This window comes from Bombina bombina, chromosome 7, assembly GCF_027579735.1.
Source record: "Bombina bombina isolate aBomBom1 chromosome 7, aBomBom1.pri, whole genome shotgun sequence".
Taxonomy (NCBI): Eukaryota; Metazoa; Chordata; class Amphibia; order Anura; family Bombinatoridae; genus Bombina; species Bombina bombina.
Window position 1 is genome coordinate 410,232,170 of NC_069505.1, and position 16,989 is coordinate 410,249,158.

At 39.7% G+C, this 16,989-nt stretch overlaps 1 protein-coding gene across 1 annotated transcript; it reads right to left on the reverse strand.

Moving 5' to 3' along the window:
- Nucleotides 1–7,991: 7,991 nt before the first annotated feature.
- On the reverse strand, nucleotides 7,992–10,019 carry LOC128666534 (protein BTG1). The gene is made up of 2 exons (XM_053721192.1): nucleotides 9,658–10,019; nucleotides 7,992–8,672 (listed from the first exon to the last, which is right to left on the reverse strand). The coding sequence occupies exons 1-2, from the start codon at nucleotides 9,773–9,775 to the stop codon at nucleotides 8,329–8,331; spliced, it is 462 nt and encodes a 153-aa protein (XP_053577167.1). The 5' UTR covers nucleotides 9,776–10,019; the 3' UTR covers nucleotides 7,992–8,328.
- Nucleotides 10,020–16,989: the final 6,970 nt, after the last annotated feature.

Here is a 16,989-nt window from a genome sequence, read left to right on the forward strand (position 1 = left end):
GATGTTTGAGGGGAAAGCTGAGGCATTGCTAGGACAACATTATCCTGGGAGACAGAAGGCTCTAAGGGAGAAATCTTATCTATAAATAATAATGTCTTATTTAAACAATAGCAAAATTACACAGGAGGAACCACCTGAGACTCCAAGCAAAACAAACATTTGTCAACTGACAAGCTTAAATTCTCATTAGTGTCCATATTAACAGTAAATAACTAAAGTCTTATAAGATTCACTCTCCACCTTTCTTAAATAATGTTTTGACAGCTTAAAAAAAATATATACACCTTTAACCTCAGTTCTGCTGAGGGCTTACCTCTCCTTGCAACCAGAAGAGAAGTCCCACTAATGTTAATGAACCCTCTTAAACCTCATGCGAACAGCCGCTCAAGAAATGTGGCGCTGCACAAAATCTCTGGTCTGCACAGAAGCCGGATAGAGGAAGCGCGGACAAAACACGGTCACATGACCGCAACTAAAAAGAAACTGAGTCTCCAGTAACAAACGGCACGAAAAAAACTAACTGTTTACATAGCTTCCTCAATAGCATAGAGATACATAACTGACCCTCTTGTGGGAGCCGTAGCTCCGGTTATGAAAGTCACATGACAGCTCTCCTCACACTCTACCCTACCTTAAAGGGACAGTATACACCAATTTTCATATAACTGCATGTAATAGACACTACTATAAAGAATAAGACGCACAGATACCGATATAAAAATCCATTATAAAACTGTTCAAAAACTTACTTAGAAGCTCTCAGTTTAGCTCTGTTGAAAAGGTAGCTGGAAAGCCCACTGCAAGTAGGAAATAAGACACTCCCCCCTCCCTCTTCTTTTGCATATGAAAAGACCCTTTACACAAACAGGAGCAAGCTGGAGTAGGTATCTGACGGTATTCTCATAAAACTTTGGGGCTTGGTTAGGAGTCTGAAAATCAGAGCAATTTTATTTAAAAAAAAATAAGCAAAACTATTTAAAAAAAAAGTATATCTTTATGGGCTATATAAACAGATCATCTACAAAATATTTATGCAAAGAAAAAATGATTGTATAATGTCCCTTTAATATCAAGTAGTTCTAAAAACACCTCCTAAACAGCAAAGGAGGATTTCCATGCCATACTCCCAGACAATTATATAGCCCACTATATAAAAACACGTCCACCTCAGCCTCAATAAAGTCCCTAATGCAGTGCCCCAAACTCTGCCCATTAAATAAAATGTTCATTATAAGAACACAAATTTTCCTCTGAGTACCATCCACAGAGATCTTCCTAGGAATAGTTGTTCTCTTCAATTAACTCCTAGGGTGCTGGTACCTTCTAACCTAGAAGGGAAAGCACTTACCTGTGGAAGTTGTCAGACAGGGAATAGTTTCTTAGGTGTGTCAGATTTCTCCACATCTAACAGTGACCTGTAGAAAAAATAGAGTAACCAACTCTGGTTTTCTATAAAGAGGGTAGGTAGCATAGTTGTTAGAAGTAAACAAAGGACCACCTTGCCGCCTTCTAACTGCTAAAAGACACCATTACTCTTACTTAAAGGGACAGTATACACTCATTTTCATATAACTGCATGTAATAGACACTACTATAAACAATAAGACGCACAGATACGGATATAAAATGCATGTGTGGCTCAGTCCTGACATAAGAATGATCATGTGCAAAGTGCTGTATGTTCCAAGAGACATCCTAATATCAGGACATTGCCCCACAAAAGCCTTAGTAAAATACAGCATATAGCAAACCTAGCTCCAGTTTGTTATTTATTTATTTTGCTGGTACAGATGTATGTGGTATATAGAGTGTGTGTGTGTGTGTGGGGGGGGGGGTTACGGTATATATGACCCCATATCCTATCCCTGCTTTGGTGCTGTCTGAATCTGTCATGTGATACAGTACACCGCGGGGGATTTAGCTTCACCCTCAAGTGACCAAAATTGCCCAGCCTGAGGCGCTTGTATTTAATTCTGTTACGGGCAAAGCCTTGACATGTAGCATCACATGCTGGTTAATTATACAATACAATGTATTGTCTCTAGACAATTTTCAGTTTCATTTTGGTTTTCCCCCTCCCTAGAAAAATTCCTGTGGGCGCCCATGTACACAAACCGTAACCAGCATGAAAAGTAATGTGTGTACAGCTCCTGCGCCGTCATAAAGAGCATCACCCGGTATAGTTAATTTATATATAGGAGGCAATGTCAATAGGTCATATGGCGGCAAACAAAAAGCTCAAGGCTAATGCCACGGTCTTGTTTTTGTTTTTTTAAAGGGACACTCAAGTCAAAATTTAACTTACATGATTGTATACATTCAGCACATGCCTATGGGGCCTTATCATGGCCCGACTGGAGCCCCCCCCTTCAGGCTCGCCGGAAACAAGAGTCAAGAAGCAGCAGTCTTAAGACCGCTGCTCCTTAACCTGTCCGCAGCCTCTGAGGCTGCGGACATCATTCTGCCCAATTGTGTACGATCTGGTTGATTGACACCCCCTGCTAGAGGCCAATTAGCCGCAAATCTGCAGGGGGCGGTATTGCACAAGCAGTTCACCAGAACTGCTTGTGTAATGTTAAATGCTGAGAGCGTATGCTGTCGGCATTCAGCGATGTCTGGTGGACATGACCCGCTATATACTATGAACTCTGGCACATTCTCAGTGGGCCCTGATGCCTCAGAAAGTCTGTGTATAAAAAGATCAGATTGTCCACTGTTATAACAGAAGTAAATGATATATATATATATATATACATATATAGCAGATATTTGGTTCGTGGGTGTGTGCACTCTCACCATCTGTCATCAACCGCCAGGGTGCTGTAAAAATATGACCTTTTTAACAGCCATTAGAAGTGCCGCTGGTTGCGGCGGTCTTTTCGATAATTGTATGGGAGGGCATCATGAGCCTGATACTATGTTATCACTGAGGTTGGTTGACGTATTTGTGGTGTGTGGCGCAATACCCCCATTTGATTGGAGGGCGAACCTCCTATGGCTATGATTGATTTATTCAGGCTGTTGGCTTCGTATAGCTGCAGTTACTGATCTTGGACAAAGTGTTCTGGTTGGCAAGGATACGACCGGCTGGATGGTTCAGTATGATTGATATCTTTGCGTCTTCTATATTCAGATGTGACGGCTTTTCGCGTAGTAATGATGAAAGACGGCTTTGTGAATGATTATATGCCACATAACATATAGATTTACACTAATAATGTTTAAGCACTTTATTGCAGTATGTAGACGTTTATTACACTGTGTAGATGTTTTATACCGCTTTGATGTTTTGGTTTTTACAATCACAGCTGATACGTTGTATACACAGGAGGGTGGAGTCTATGACAGCTTCACAATTGGTCTGACCTCATTGGCTGGCTGGAGTGTTTTGTATGTGGCTGCCCTTTTTATTACTCATATGCACTCGTGTTATATACAATTGCACTGGCTTCAGCCTATCAGGTTGCTTCTACCTTGATCAGGATCCTATCAGGGGGTTTGTTTCTCCTGTCTTTACACATTACTTGCACTGATTGGTTCAAAAGACAGGGGAGGGTTCTGTTCACCTTTATAAGTTGGTGTCCCGAAACGTCACTAATAAAATTCTTTATACAGACGGCTAAAGTCCAGAGAGTGCTTATTCAATTGTTGAAATATATATATATATATATATATATATATATATATATAAAAATAGCAGATGTCCCAGCACTCCGACCTTCGCACAATGTCAACCACCTGGGTGCAATCCTCAAAGTTCATATAAAGTAAAGCTTGGAAGTGAAGGGCACTCTCAGGGTGTTTTAAAGAACCACAAGAATCTTTTTATTCAGAATTTCAGCAAGTCATCAAGGACAAAGTCGACGTTTCAGCTCACATCAGAGCCTTCTTCTAGACAAAGTTAATCTCACTTCGGCAAGTAGCCGTACTCCCAAACTGGAGTACGTTTCCTGTTTGGGAGTACGGCAACGTGCCGAAGTGAGATTAACTTTGTCTTGAAGAAGGCTCTGATGTGAGCCGAAACGTCAACTTTGTCCTTGATGACTTGCTGAAATTCTGAGTAAAAAGATTTTTGTGGTTCTTTAAAACACCTTGAGAGTGCCCTTCACTTCCAAGCTTTACTAATATATAAATATATATATATATACACACACACACATACATACAGGTGGCCCTCGGTTTACAATGGTTCAATTTGCACCGTTTCAGAATAACAACCTTTTTTTTTTCAGTCATGTGACTGCTATTGAAAAACATTGAGAAGTAGTGCATTGATTAAAAAAGCCAGTAGGTGGAGCTGTCCACTTGTGTTGCAGCAAAGATATACAAGCCAAGCAAGCTGAAATTAATCAGTTTAAACAGACCTGAGCTATCGAGCAGCTTGCAAAGGAACAAGATCTTCCTGTCTATAAATCAGTCCAGATTGGAATGCATAGAAAGAACTGTTTGAAGAAAAATGCAAGTAAAGCCTGTGTTGTGTGATTATTTTATTAGGTTTATAATGATGTTTAGCAAATGTTTTTGTTCATTTAACTTAGTTTAATTATATATTCTGTGTTGTGTGATTATTTTATTCGGTTTATAATGCTGTTAAGCATGTAAAGTCTTAGGTGTTACTTATGACAATTTTGAGAGAGCCCTGGAACCTAACTCCCTCACTTCCCATTGACTTACATTATAAACTGGGTTTCAATTTACAACCATTCATTCTGAACCTAACCCTGGCGCAAAGGGCTACCTGTATGTATGTATGTATGTATGTATGTATGTATGTGTGTGTATATATATATATATATATATATATATATATATATATATATATATATATATATATAATTTTGACTTTAGTGTCCCTTTAGATTTAAAGGGAAACTAACCAGAATTACTCATTTGTGTATAATACTATACTTTAAAAATTCCTCATGAAAAAAAATCTAGTTTTCTTTTTTTTACATTTAAAGGAATATTAAACCCTTCATTTTATTTCATGATTTATATAGAGAATACAATTGTAAACAAATCTAATTTGCCAGAGAGATGTGTTAAATTTGTTAGCAAAATATCAATCATTTTGCAGTTCTTATTTCATGAACTCTCCTGATGCCAGTTAGGGGCAGATTTATAGCAGTGCTAGGCTTGTAAACCATGCTATGTGCAGTACCAGTTCTCAGAATTGGGAAACTATTGCTTTTCAGACTTAAAAGGGACATGAAAGACAATTTTTTATTTCATGATTCAGATAGAGCATGTCATTTATTTATTATATATATATATATATATATATACACTATTTCATGTCATAAACCAGATTACATACAAACAAGCAGCAAAACACCATGCTTTGCATTATTTGTACATTCATGAAAAACAAATTATAACAGATATTCTTCTCTGCGTAATCTATTGGTTATAGACATTTTCAAACAAAAATTATATCATAGAACAAAGCCAATTAGAAAACAGAAGTTAATTGAAACCTTTTTGTAAACAAATTACATACTCTATCTGAATCATGAAAGTTTAATTATTAAGTTTTCTTTGCTCTCTTGGTATCTTTATTTGAAAAAGCAGGAATGTAAGCTTAAGAGATGGCCCATTTTTGGTTAAGCACCTGGGTAGCGCTTGCTGATTGGTGGCTAAATATAGCGCTACCCAGGTATGGTCCGGCTCCTAAGCTTTTATTCCTGCTTTTACAAATAAAGATACCAAGTGAAGAAAAATTGAGAATAGGAGTAAATTAGAAAATTGCTGCTCTATATGAATCATGAAAGAAAAAAAAAATTGGGTTTAGTATCCCTTTAATCCTGTCACACTGTTAGGATGTCCCATGCCATCTTAACAGGGCTGGGCTTTAAATCCGCTAGGCTGATATGGAATGCCCTACCTCAGAGCATCATGCAGCCTAAATCTTTTTGCTAATGAAAAATCAGACTGGGGGGTGGAGCTAGCAGCATAAGCAGTCCCACACAATCCGATCCCAGACTTATTATCATCAGATATTTGTAGAACGCCAACAGGTTCCGCAGCATCGACGATAGCATGATTACATTTTTCCAGGGTTTACATCGGAACTTCAGCCACAACTGGGTAAAGGATCACATGCATTACAAATACATTTCAATGTATACAAACTATCACTTTAACCTTTTAATGCCGTTCTATTCCGTCATAATTACACTGAGCTTTAGAGCCGTTATGACTGAATAGAACGTCATAGCAAACAGCTGCCCTGAAGCCTTCTGTGCTTCCAGGATTTGATTGTGGTCTGGAGGGCGTTCCCAGGGTTGTAGGGACGCAATCCAATAATTGAAATCTCGCAATCGTGTGCACGATCGTGTGGTTTCAATTTGTCTACAACAGAACAGTTGTTCCGATGTAGACACTTTAACCCAGTCACGAAAGGGTTAAAAGGGGACAGTAAACACCCTGTAATGACAACATATTTCTGATGTGTTACTATAGATCATCAGCTAAGTCTAAAGGTTATTTTTTCTTCAATTAAAAGGGACAGTCAACACCAGAATGGTTGTTGTTTTAAAAGATAGCTAATCCCTTTATTACCCATTACCCAGTTTTGCATAACAATATACTTTTTATCTCTGTGATTAACTTGTATCTAAGCATCTTCTGACAGCCCCCTGATCACAACATTTTATTTATTATCTATTGACTTGCATTTTAGCCAATTAGTGCAGTGTCTGCCACAATCCATAGGCGTGATCGCAATGTTATCTATATGGTTTACATGAACTAGCTCTCCCCTGTTGTGAAAAGCAAATAGCCAAACTATACCCACAATTTGCTTTATTTGTCTGAGCTTATTTGGACTTAAGTCTACAGACTACAAGGCTAGGCAGAAACACAGTCATAAAATTAGTATAAACTTTGTTAGATTTGCAGTTATTAGTTAAATTAAGGAAAGATGTGCAGCAGAGTTAGCCTTGAGTTCACTTTTTTACTGTTCCTGCTGCATGATATAGAAAAGGTGCAGGAGGCTATTTGCAGCCTAATCTAAGGTAAGACTTTAAGATGACTAAGGTGTAGACTGTCCCTTTAACTATGCATTTAACATATTAAACTATTAGGGCGTTTACTGTCCCTTTAAAGTGAATGTAAATTTTGATGCTAAAGTGCCCGGTTTTTAAAACTTTGATTAAAAACAGGGGCACTTTAATTCATCAAAACTTACATTTCACTCCTGTTGTGACAAAAAAAAAACAACAAAAAAAAAAAACTTACCTTTTAAACTTCACAGCAGCTCCAGCTTCCTCCGGTCTCACAAGCCATTTCTGATGTCAGAAATGATTGATATGTCATCCTCCAATCACAGCTTCCCCCTCGGGGGATTCAGTGTCTGATTCACTGCTGTGATTGGAGGAAGCCGGATGCCTCATTTTAGACCCAGGAAGAGGCTTTGCGACGGGTGGAGGAAGCTGGAGCTGCTGTGAAAATTAAAAAGGTAAGTTTTTTTTTCACAACAGGAGTGAAATGAAAATTTTGATGAATTAAAGTGCCCCTGTTTTTAATAGAAGTTTTAAAAATCGGGCACTTTAGCATCAAAATTTACATTCACTTTAAATCCTCCATACACATAAAGAGTTCAGAATATCTCCTTTCAGGCACCAGAAATATAGTGTAGACTAAATTGCTACAAATTATATATTTTCCATATTGCAAATTCTCTGGTTACCTGAAAAGGAATCAAACATTTTTTATATTAAAGTGTGTGTGTCATGGGACTTGGTTGAAAATATATAACCATTATTAATAAATGTATTACATTCTAAAGTCACCAATGTATTTATTTTTTGTGGTAAAGACTGTACTCATATTATTTTTTAATTATCACCTCTGATTTGTATTAATGTATATGCCGCTGCCACAGCTGTGCTCCTTCAAAGCAATAATGATGCAAAAAAAATAAAAAATCCTTTGCTTGCAACATAATGCATTCATTTCTTGACCCAAGGAGGGGACAAAAACCAAATAAAAAATGTATATATATTTTTTTTATTAAAATGAGCCAATGGTTAATATCCCAAAATATAAATCTTCATTGGGCTCTGCATTTCATTTACAATTCCACAATGGGAGCTCAATAATCAGTTAAAAAAACAAAAGCAAAGAACCCTTTCCCCCCCTTAATTACAGAACATTCACCCCTCACCTTCCATAACAAGAAAAGAGAATCTTGGCAGTTTACTACGTTTAATGTCTACAGGGTAACGATGAGACATTTCAATTTCTAATTCAGTATGAAAGTGGAAATTGAGGGGGGCTGGGGGGGGGAGGGATACATACATAATTCTACATTTTTTGGCTTCTGTTTTAGCTAGAAACGGTCATTATGCTGTAATTTTTGGAGTGGCTATTTCGCCTGACTCTAAGTGCTTCTTTGCAACTGGCGTGGTTTTCTAAACTCTTGCCTACGGCTGAAGGCCCCTCATATAGCACACATATAGATCCATCTTCACCTATACGATAAGAAACCTCATATGGATCAACCCAAACGGTCAACTCGCTGGGAAGAAGGTGAAAGAGTCTTTTGTGGCCAAGTCCAATGTGACCTGCCGCTCGTCCTATTAATGGATCCATTTTGTGGTTTATTCTCAAGCAGCGAAAACCTGATCCTCTGCTGGGGTGTTCTGGGAACCAGTGTTGTTTGTAGTGATCTGTTGGGAACAAAGACAGGGGAATGGGAGGGGGAGGGGGCGTGGGTTGGAGGAAAAATAAGGATGGACAAATGAAAAGGAAAACACATTAGGAACATTACTCAATGCACAGATGTAGCTGCCATATCGACCAGACTGCAGTTTACCAAAACACAACTCATTTTACAATATAGATATATATATATACACACACATTTGTGTTTAGAAATTTGTGCACAAAGCCAAAATAGCATCCATTCTACATATGTACATAACAAGTACAATACCCTTCAAAACTATACAGGGCATAACATCTGGACTTCAAATGTGTCCAACTTAAAGGCCTGAAGCCATAATGTAGCCCCTACACTGCCCTATCTTCACCCATCTACAACTACTCTATTTTCACTATTGTATCATTTATTTATTCCCTGTATATTGCTGTGTGTGCATTTACAATTCCAGGACATTTGTTTGCACAGCACTGCTCATTTACAAATCTGTTTATATGGAAGTATTATATTTTTATTTCAATTAATAACATTTCTGAAGTTAATTATCTGATCTAATTCAAGAAACATTCCCAAAGCAGCCCTTCATTTAAAAAGGTAAACTTTATTAAACACACACATATATATATATATATATATATATATATATATATATATATACACATACATACAGATCTATAAAAAAAAAAAAAAAAAAAAGAGTATATACAATCACAAAATAGGCCACATACAAACACTGATAATATAAATGTACAGGGGTTACAATATCTAGTTCAGTGAGATCTATGTTTACATTGTAAGCTCTGATTAACCCCCCACCCTCCAGAAGTAAATGAGTGAAAGTTTATCCCCCACCCCCCAATGAGGAACAAAGAATGTTGTTTTCTTCTCCTGCACAGAGGCTCGGCCAATGAGACCCGATCTCCTACCAGACTTACTGGATCCGAGTTCCCTGTCCCCACTACCCCTTTAGCACCCCCGGACCGTGCCCTTACCTTTCATAGCCTCCTGTAAGGACTGGCAGAACTGCTGCAACTGGCTGAGCTCTATCGCTCCGCTGGTTTTGAGGAGACGGGAGACAAAGGCAGCAGCGGTGGCTATTTCGGTGATCATTGTCCCTGAGGTGCCTCTCTGTGCATACGGTGAGTGGGAGGAGGGGACAGTCCCTGGGTGCAGATAATAGTGATGCAGGGGCGAGGAGCATTAAATAGCCTGAATAACAAAGTCCTGTCTGCGCGGTTCCAACAGCAGCTTCCGGGGTTTCCAACCGTCTCTGAGGCTCGCGAACACCAACTGCTTGGCAGCCCTGATCGGTGCACGCACAACATTCCTGCTCGTGTCCCAAATCATCCGGGGAACAACTGATAGCCAATGGGAGAGCGAGCTGGTAGTGACGTCACAAAGAGACGAGGCGGGGCTGCTAAATTACAACAAACACAGGAGTCTGCCTGGTAACAAGTGGGGGTCGGGAGCGGTTACTACTGGCACCGGGTATGGTGGACTTATCATCACCGACGGTTTTCCTGGATACAAGGGGATTTACCACGGGCAGTTAGCCTGGTAACGGGTGATGTGGGGGGCACAGAGCATGGTGAACTAATCACCACGGGCAGTTATCCAGGTAACGGGTAAGGTGGGGGCACAGAGCATGGTGAACTAATCACCACGGCCAGTTGGCCTGATAACGGTGAGGTGGGGGGCACAGAGCATGGTGAACTAATCACCACGGGCAGTTAGCCTGGTAACGGGTGAGGAGGGGGCACAGAGCATGGTGAACTAATCACCACGGGCAGTTAGCCTGGTAACGGGTGAGGAGGGGGCACAGAGCATGGTGAACTAATCACCACGGGCAGTTGGCCTGGTAACGGGTGAGGAGGGGGCACAGAGTATGGTGAACTAATCACCACGGGCAGTTAGCCTGGTAACGGGTGAGGAGGGGGCACAGAGCATGGTGAACTAATCATCACAGTTAGCCTGGTAATGGGTGAGGTGGGGGCACAGAGCATGATGACAGCCTGGTAACCCCAAGGCAAGTGGAGTCTGCCTTGCAGTAAGAGGGGTGGTGTGGCAGACTGATAATTGCAAGGGGAGTCAGTCTGGCAACAGAGGGGTGGTGTGGCACGTAGCGTGGTGGACTTATCACTGTAGGGAAAGTCTACCTGGCAAAGTACAGTGAACTATTCACCCCAGGCAGTTAGCCTGGTAACTGGTGGGGGGCACCAAGTATGGTGAACCGATCAACACGGTGGTGTTCATTACAACAAGTGGGGGGCACAGAGTATGGTGAACTAATCACCACAGACAGCCTGGTAACGGGTGTGGGGGGGCAAGTACGGTGAACTAATCACCACATGGAGTTAATTAAAAGTGGGGCATGTCGTGTAGCGGACTCATAACCGCAAGCAAAGTTTGCCTGTCAACAGAGGATGGGGGGACCAAGTACGGTGTACTATTCACCACAGGCAGTTTGCCTGGTAACAAGGGGATGGGGGCACAAAGTATGATGAAGTGTTCACCATGGTAATGTTCATTACAACAAGTGGGGCAGTTTGCCTGGCAGCAAGATGGGGCAGTGTGGCAGACTGATAATGGCAAGGGGAGTCTGGCAAGAAAGAGGAGTGGTGTGGCATGTAGTGAGGCAGACTGATAAAGGCAAGTGGAGTCTGCCTGTCAGCAAAAGGGGTGGTGTGGCAGACTGATAATGGCAAGGGGAGTCGGCCTGGCTACAGAGGGGCGGTGTGGCACGTAGTGTGGTGGACTTATCACTGCAGGGAAAGTCTTCCTGGCAACAAATGGGTGGGTGAGGTTGTGTGGCACATAGTGTGCTAGACATAAGGGCAAGGGGAATCTGCTGGCAAAAAGTGGGGGGTGAGGCATCTAATATTGGCAGGGGGCACGGATGACCCAGGGAGTCTGCTGGAATCAAGTTTGGCTAACAACTGCTAGAGGAGTCCTCCTGACAACAAGATGGGGTGTGAAACAGCTACTGTTGGCGGTGGGCTGTGAGCACTGAGTATGGATACAAGTGGGCTGTGAGCACCGAGTATGGATACAAGTCGGGGTGTTACACAGCAATGGCAGGATGCTGTGTGGCACCAGGTATGCTTAAGTAATAGTAACTGCTAGAGGAGGAGTCCTGGCAACAAGATCGGGTGTGAAGCAGCTACCACTGGCAGGGGGCTAACAAAATAAACTGATAGAGGAGTCCTACTGGTCACTATTAACATGGACTTATTGATACAAATAAAACTGGACTTACAACTGGCAGAGTGTGGAAACTGCTAAGAATGGGAGTTTGCTAAACACGCTATAGAAAATGTATGTTCTTCAAAAAAAAAAAACCCACAAAGAACCTATTAACCTACCAACAGCCACAGATCTAGCAGCTGATAAAATTTCTAATAGGACATAAAACTAATAAATGTAATGGCTAAGTGCTAAAAACTGCTAGAGGAGTCCTCCTGGCTACAAGATGGAGTGTGAAGCATCTACCACTGGCAGGGGGCTGTGGGCACCTTGTATGGATACAAGTGGGGGTGTTATACAGCAATGGCAGGATGCTGTGTGGCACCAAGTATGGCAATTGATAACAACTGCTAGAGGAGTCCTCCTGGCTACAAGATCGGGTGTGAAGCGGCTACCACTGACAGGAAGCTAACTAATATCTGCTAGAGGGGTCCTACTGGCCACTACTGAGCAAGTGTACAATTTGTTCAAATGGACTTGCAGCTAAATAATAATGACATTGGATCAACTTGGCAACAATTTACAGAATGTGACAACTACTGAGAATGGAGGAGTCTAACTAACAACTTGAGTTGACAGTATACTCTTCACAAACTACTGAGAGCCCATGAAGCTACCAGCAGCCACAGATAAACGACAAGCCACTGCTAACATTTACTAACTTCATGGCTTTTCTGGAGAATGAATGATTGATAAAGAGCCAACAGCTTGTTAGTTTCCTCCTTCAAGGGGAGTGTGGCTTACAGTGAACGAAGAACTGCATAATTACAAATGGGCTTATGGCTAAATAATAATAAACCCGGATTGACAATTGGCAGAGTGTGGGAACTGCTGAGCATTAGAGAGATTGCTGAACAAGCTAGAGTAAATGATGGTTCCTAAAAAAAAAAACCCCACCAAGAACCCATTATCCTACCAGAAGCCTCAGATCTACCCAGCAACTGCTAAAAGGACATACAACTGTCTTATTAAGGTCAGAACTTCCTTCATTACAACTGGACTGACAATTGGCAGAATGTGGGAACTGCTTAGCATGGGAGAATTTGCTAAACAAGCTATAGTAAACGTAGGTTCTTTAAAAAAAAAAAAAAAAAATAACACCAAGAACCCATTATCGTACCAGCAACCACAGATTTACAGCAACTGCAAGAAGGACATAAAACTGTCTTATGGTCAGGACTTCCTTCATTACAAATGGATTAAAAGAAGAAAAAAAAATACAAAAATAAAACTGGACTGACAATTGGCAGAATGTGGGAACTGCTTAGCATGGGAGAGTTTGCTAAGCAAGCTATAGTAAACGTAGGTTCTTCCAAAAAAAAAAACCTCTACCAAGAACCCATTTTTGTACCAGCAGCCACAGATTTACAGCAACTGCTAAAAGGACATAAAACTGTCTTATGGTCAGGACTTCCTTCATTACAAATGGATTAAAAGATAATAAAATAAAACTGGACTTACAATTGGCAGTGTGGGAACTGCTGAGAGTCTGCTAAAAAAGTTATAGAAAATGTAGATTCTTCAAAAAACACCAAGAACCCATCAGCAGCCACAGGTTTACAGCAACTGCTCACATTTTTAAAATGTTTTTACTGAAACTTTAAATACATTTGTATACAAATAAACAAAAACACAACAATCTGTCAGTTTCCTTTTTGATTTTTTTTTTTTATTTAGCATTTTTGATAAAGGAAATCATTTTAGGATCCCTTTGAGAGAAATGTACTGCAATGAAAGATAGTGTGTGGTTTTGTAGGTGATAGAGAAGTAGGCAGCTTGGTCTTTGTATGTGCAATCCCTTTACAAACTAGGAAGTTGCCTATGGGAGGGTAGCACTCTGTTAGAGCTGCAACAACTAATCGGCATAATCGATTATGAAAATAGTTGTCAACAAATCTCATAATCGATTAGTTGGTCTGTGCATGGCAACAGCTTCTTAACTCCAATGAGCTCCTGCACATGGTATTGTGTTTTATGGTTATGCCTTTAGCCTAATAGACATCTACTGACATTTCACTTTTTCAGGACACTAAGTTTCTTTTTAAGTTTACAACAGAAAAAAAATAGGAGTCATAATTTGGATTGTTTATATTAAATCAGGTGATTTGGGACTATGCTTTGCATGATATAGTGCCAAGCTTGTTATTTACACCTAGCCCTAGATTGATGGCATTTGTTATATGAATTGATGTTACCTGTTTACACAATTTGTAGTGGATCGCTTGCTATTGCTGATTATATGTTCTCTATAGATAAATGTGTAAGGCTGTGTCATGTTACTGATATATAGTGGCCGATTTACTAACTGTCGGACGGACATGATCCGCTGTAGCGATCATGTCTACCCGACATTGCTGAATGCCGACAGCATGTGGATACGTTGACATTTTTGCATTTCAATGCACAGTTTCTGAAATAGTGAATAACAGAATGTTATAAACAGTTGTAGTCTACCTATTACTAGTTCTACCTCTTTTCAGTTTGTGATTTTGTTTTGCTTAATTATAAAAATTTGTTCTGCTGCTTAAAAAATTGGACCAACAGTTGTGTTAATGTAAAGTTGTAAAGTTTTAGTCTGAAGTTTATATTTATAACATTCAGTATGTGGATTTTACTTTAAATATAGTAAAAATAATTTATTTATTTTTTATCCGATTAGTCGATTAATCGAAAAAATAATCGGCCAATTATTCGATTATGAAAATAATCGTTAGTTGCAGGCCCTACTCTGTGTAACTGCCTAGTATGTATATATGCAAAAGAAGCATAAGTGACTGAGTAAAATTAAATTTAGATTACATTATAGAAGGGCTCGACAAATACAGGGAGCCACCGGCTCTTTGAATTCTAGACCTGGCTCCTAACTATTAGTATTATGCTCCATATATCTATACCACTGTTTGGCTCCTAAATAGTCTTCCTGCCTCCTAAATGTTAAACAGATTTGTTGACCCCTGCATTATAGTAGGCAGACAAAACAGAAAAAGCCTAGTGCATTAGTTACTCAACCCCACCCCATAACAAAAACATAGCAGGATTACACTAAACAATGAGAGACTCCAATTTAATTGCAGTCTAATTCCTAAAATATTAGATTTGAAATAATGTATTTAATTCTATCCCAGTTAAAGTTTAGTAACATTGTTTTACTAATATTTAAAAATAAATCGTGCTATATTGTAGGTACAAGGATTTAAATTTTCTTAAAGTGATGGTAAATCCTAGCGTTTGTGAAACGCTATGATTTACCATTGGAACAAACAAATACTTCATGCTGAAAGTTTCTTTATTTGTTTGAAGCGTTCACCGCACTGGGTTCCTCAGGCAGCCCACGGCAGAACGCTATTTTGCTGAGAGGGGTGACGTTTCCACCTCTTAGCAAATAGCCAAGCGGCCCAGCTAGCGCCAAGCCAAATAGCCTGCACGGCTTTTGGCTAAGAGGCGGAAATGTCACCTCAGCAAAATAGCGCTCTGCCTGAGGAGCCAGCGCGTCGAATGCTTCAAACAAATAAATGGACTTTCACCTTGAAGTATTTTATACTTCATGACTGAAAGTTCACTTTATTTGTTTCAATGGTAAATCCTAGTGTTTCACAAACGCTAGGATTTACCATCACTTTAAAAATAAACTAATTACTTTGAAAGAACATCAAGTTCCAAAATGAAAATGGTCTGGGTTATATGCAAGAAATAGTGCAGTAATTAAATGGTCTAATCCATGCAAAGGGGTTAAAGGGACAGTAAACTCAAAATTAAATGTATATGATTTAGATCATACAATTTTTATTTAGTTTTCAAACAACTTTCAAATTTACTTCTATCATCCAATTTGCTTCATTCTCTTGGTATTCTTTGATTAAAAAAAAAAAATCATATCTAGGTATGCTCAGTAACCATACTTTACTACTAGTGATTTGTGGTTCCACATATTGTCATTGGCTCACTTGTCATTGGCTCACTTCTTGTGTTCAGCTAGCTCCTGCAAAGGATACCAAGAGAATGAAACACATTTGATAATAGACGTACATTTGAAAGTTTGGATGTTCTATCTGGGTCATGAAATATATATTTTGGGTTTCATGTCACTTTAAATGTATAGCTAGTCTTTTCCATAGTAGCAATGAACTACCGTGAGATAGCTGAACATATCTGGTGATCCATTGAAAGCAGGCACATATGTACAGCCACCAATAGGCAGTTAGCTCCCAGTAGTGTATCACTGCTATTGAGCCTACCTAGGTATGCTTTTCAACAATGTGAATTCTAAAATAGAAATAAATTAAAGTCCTCATAGTGCCAAGTAAGCTTTGGCCCTGCACATGCAGTGTGACTGAGGTAACGTTAACACACACATCACTTGCTGCTTATTACAGAAGTGCTGCACTCAGCAGCATGAGCTCAGCGGGTGATATGCATTAACGTTACCATCAGTCACGCTGCACGTGCAGGGCCAAAGCTAGTGCACATGTATATTGTGTAGTGTAAGTTATAATTCATCTACTTTTATAAAAAAACGTAAGCATCTTTGGTGTGATACACAAGTCATGCTTTAATATATGAATAACATGTCAGCCATTAAGAGCTGCAAATATCTGTATAAAACTAGATTTAAAATGTTGTTAGCACAATTTACAAGGTTTTGCAAATCAAGAGCAGTTTAGGGAATGACCCCTTGGAAACCTGGTGGGAACCAATTTCTAAGAGGTAGACACTCCATCTAGGGTTGCCACCTCAGCCATTTTTTCCTGGACACTTATGAACATATGCCTTTGGGTATCACATAAATAGTGCTGATGAACAGCACAATGCAAATTCCTCCCTGCAGCATGTGTAACTCATAAGAGTCCAGGAAAACATGGCGGAGGTGGCAAAATTAAACTTTCATGATTTAGATAGGGCATGAAATTTTAAACAACCTTTCAATTTACTTTTATCATCAAATTTGCTTTGTTCTCTTGGTATTTTGTTGAAAGCTAAACCTAGGTAGGCTCATATGCCAATGGTTGTTGAGGGGGGGCAGCTACACTACAGAAAATTGGGGATTTATTTACAAAAAAGGCTTCTTTTTTAACAAACTGGGT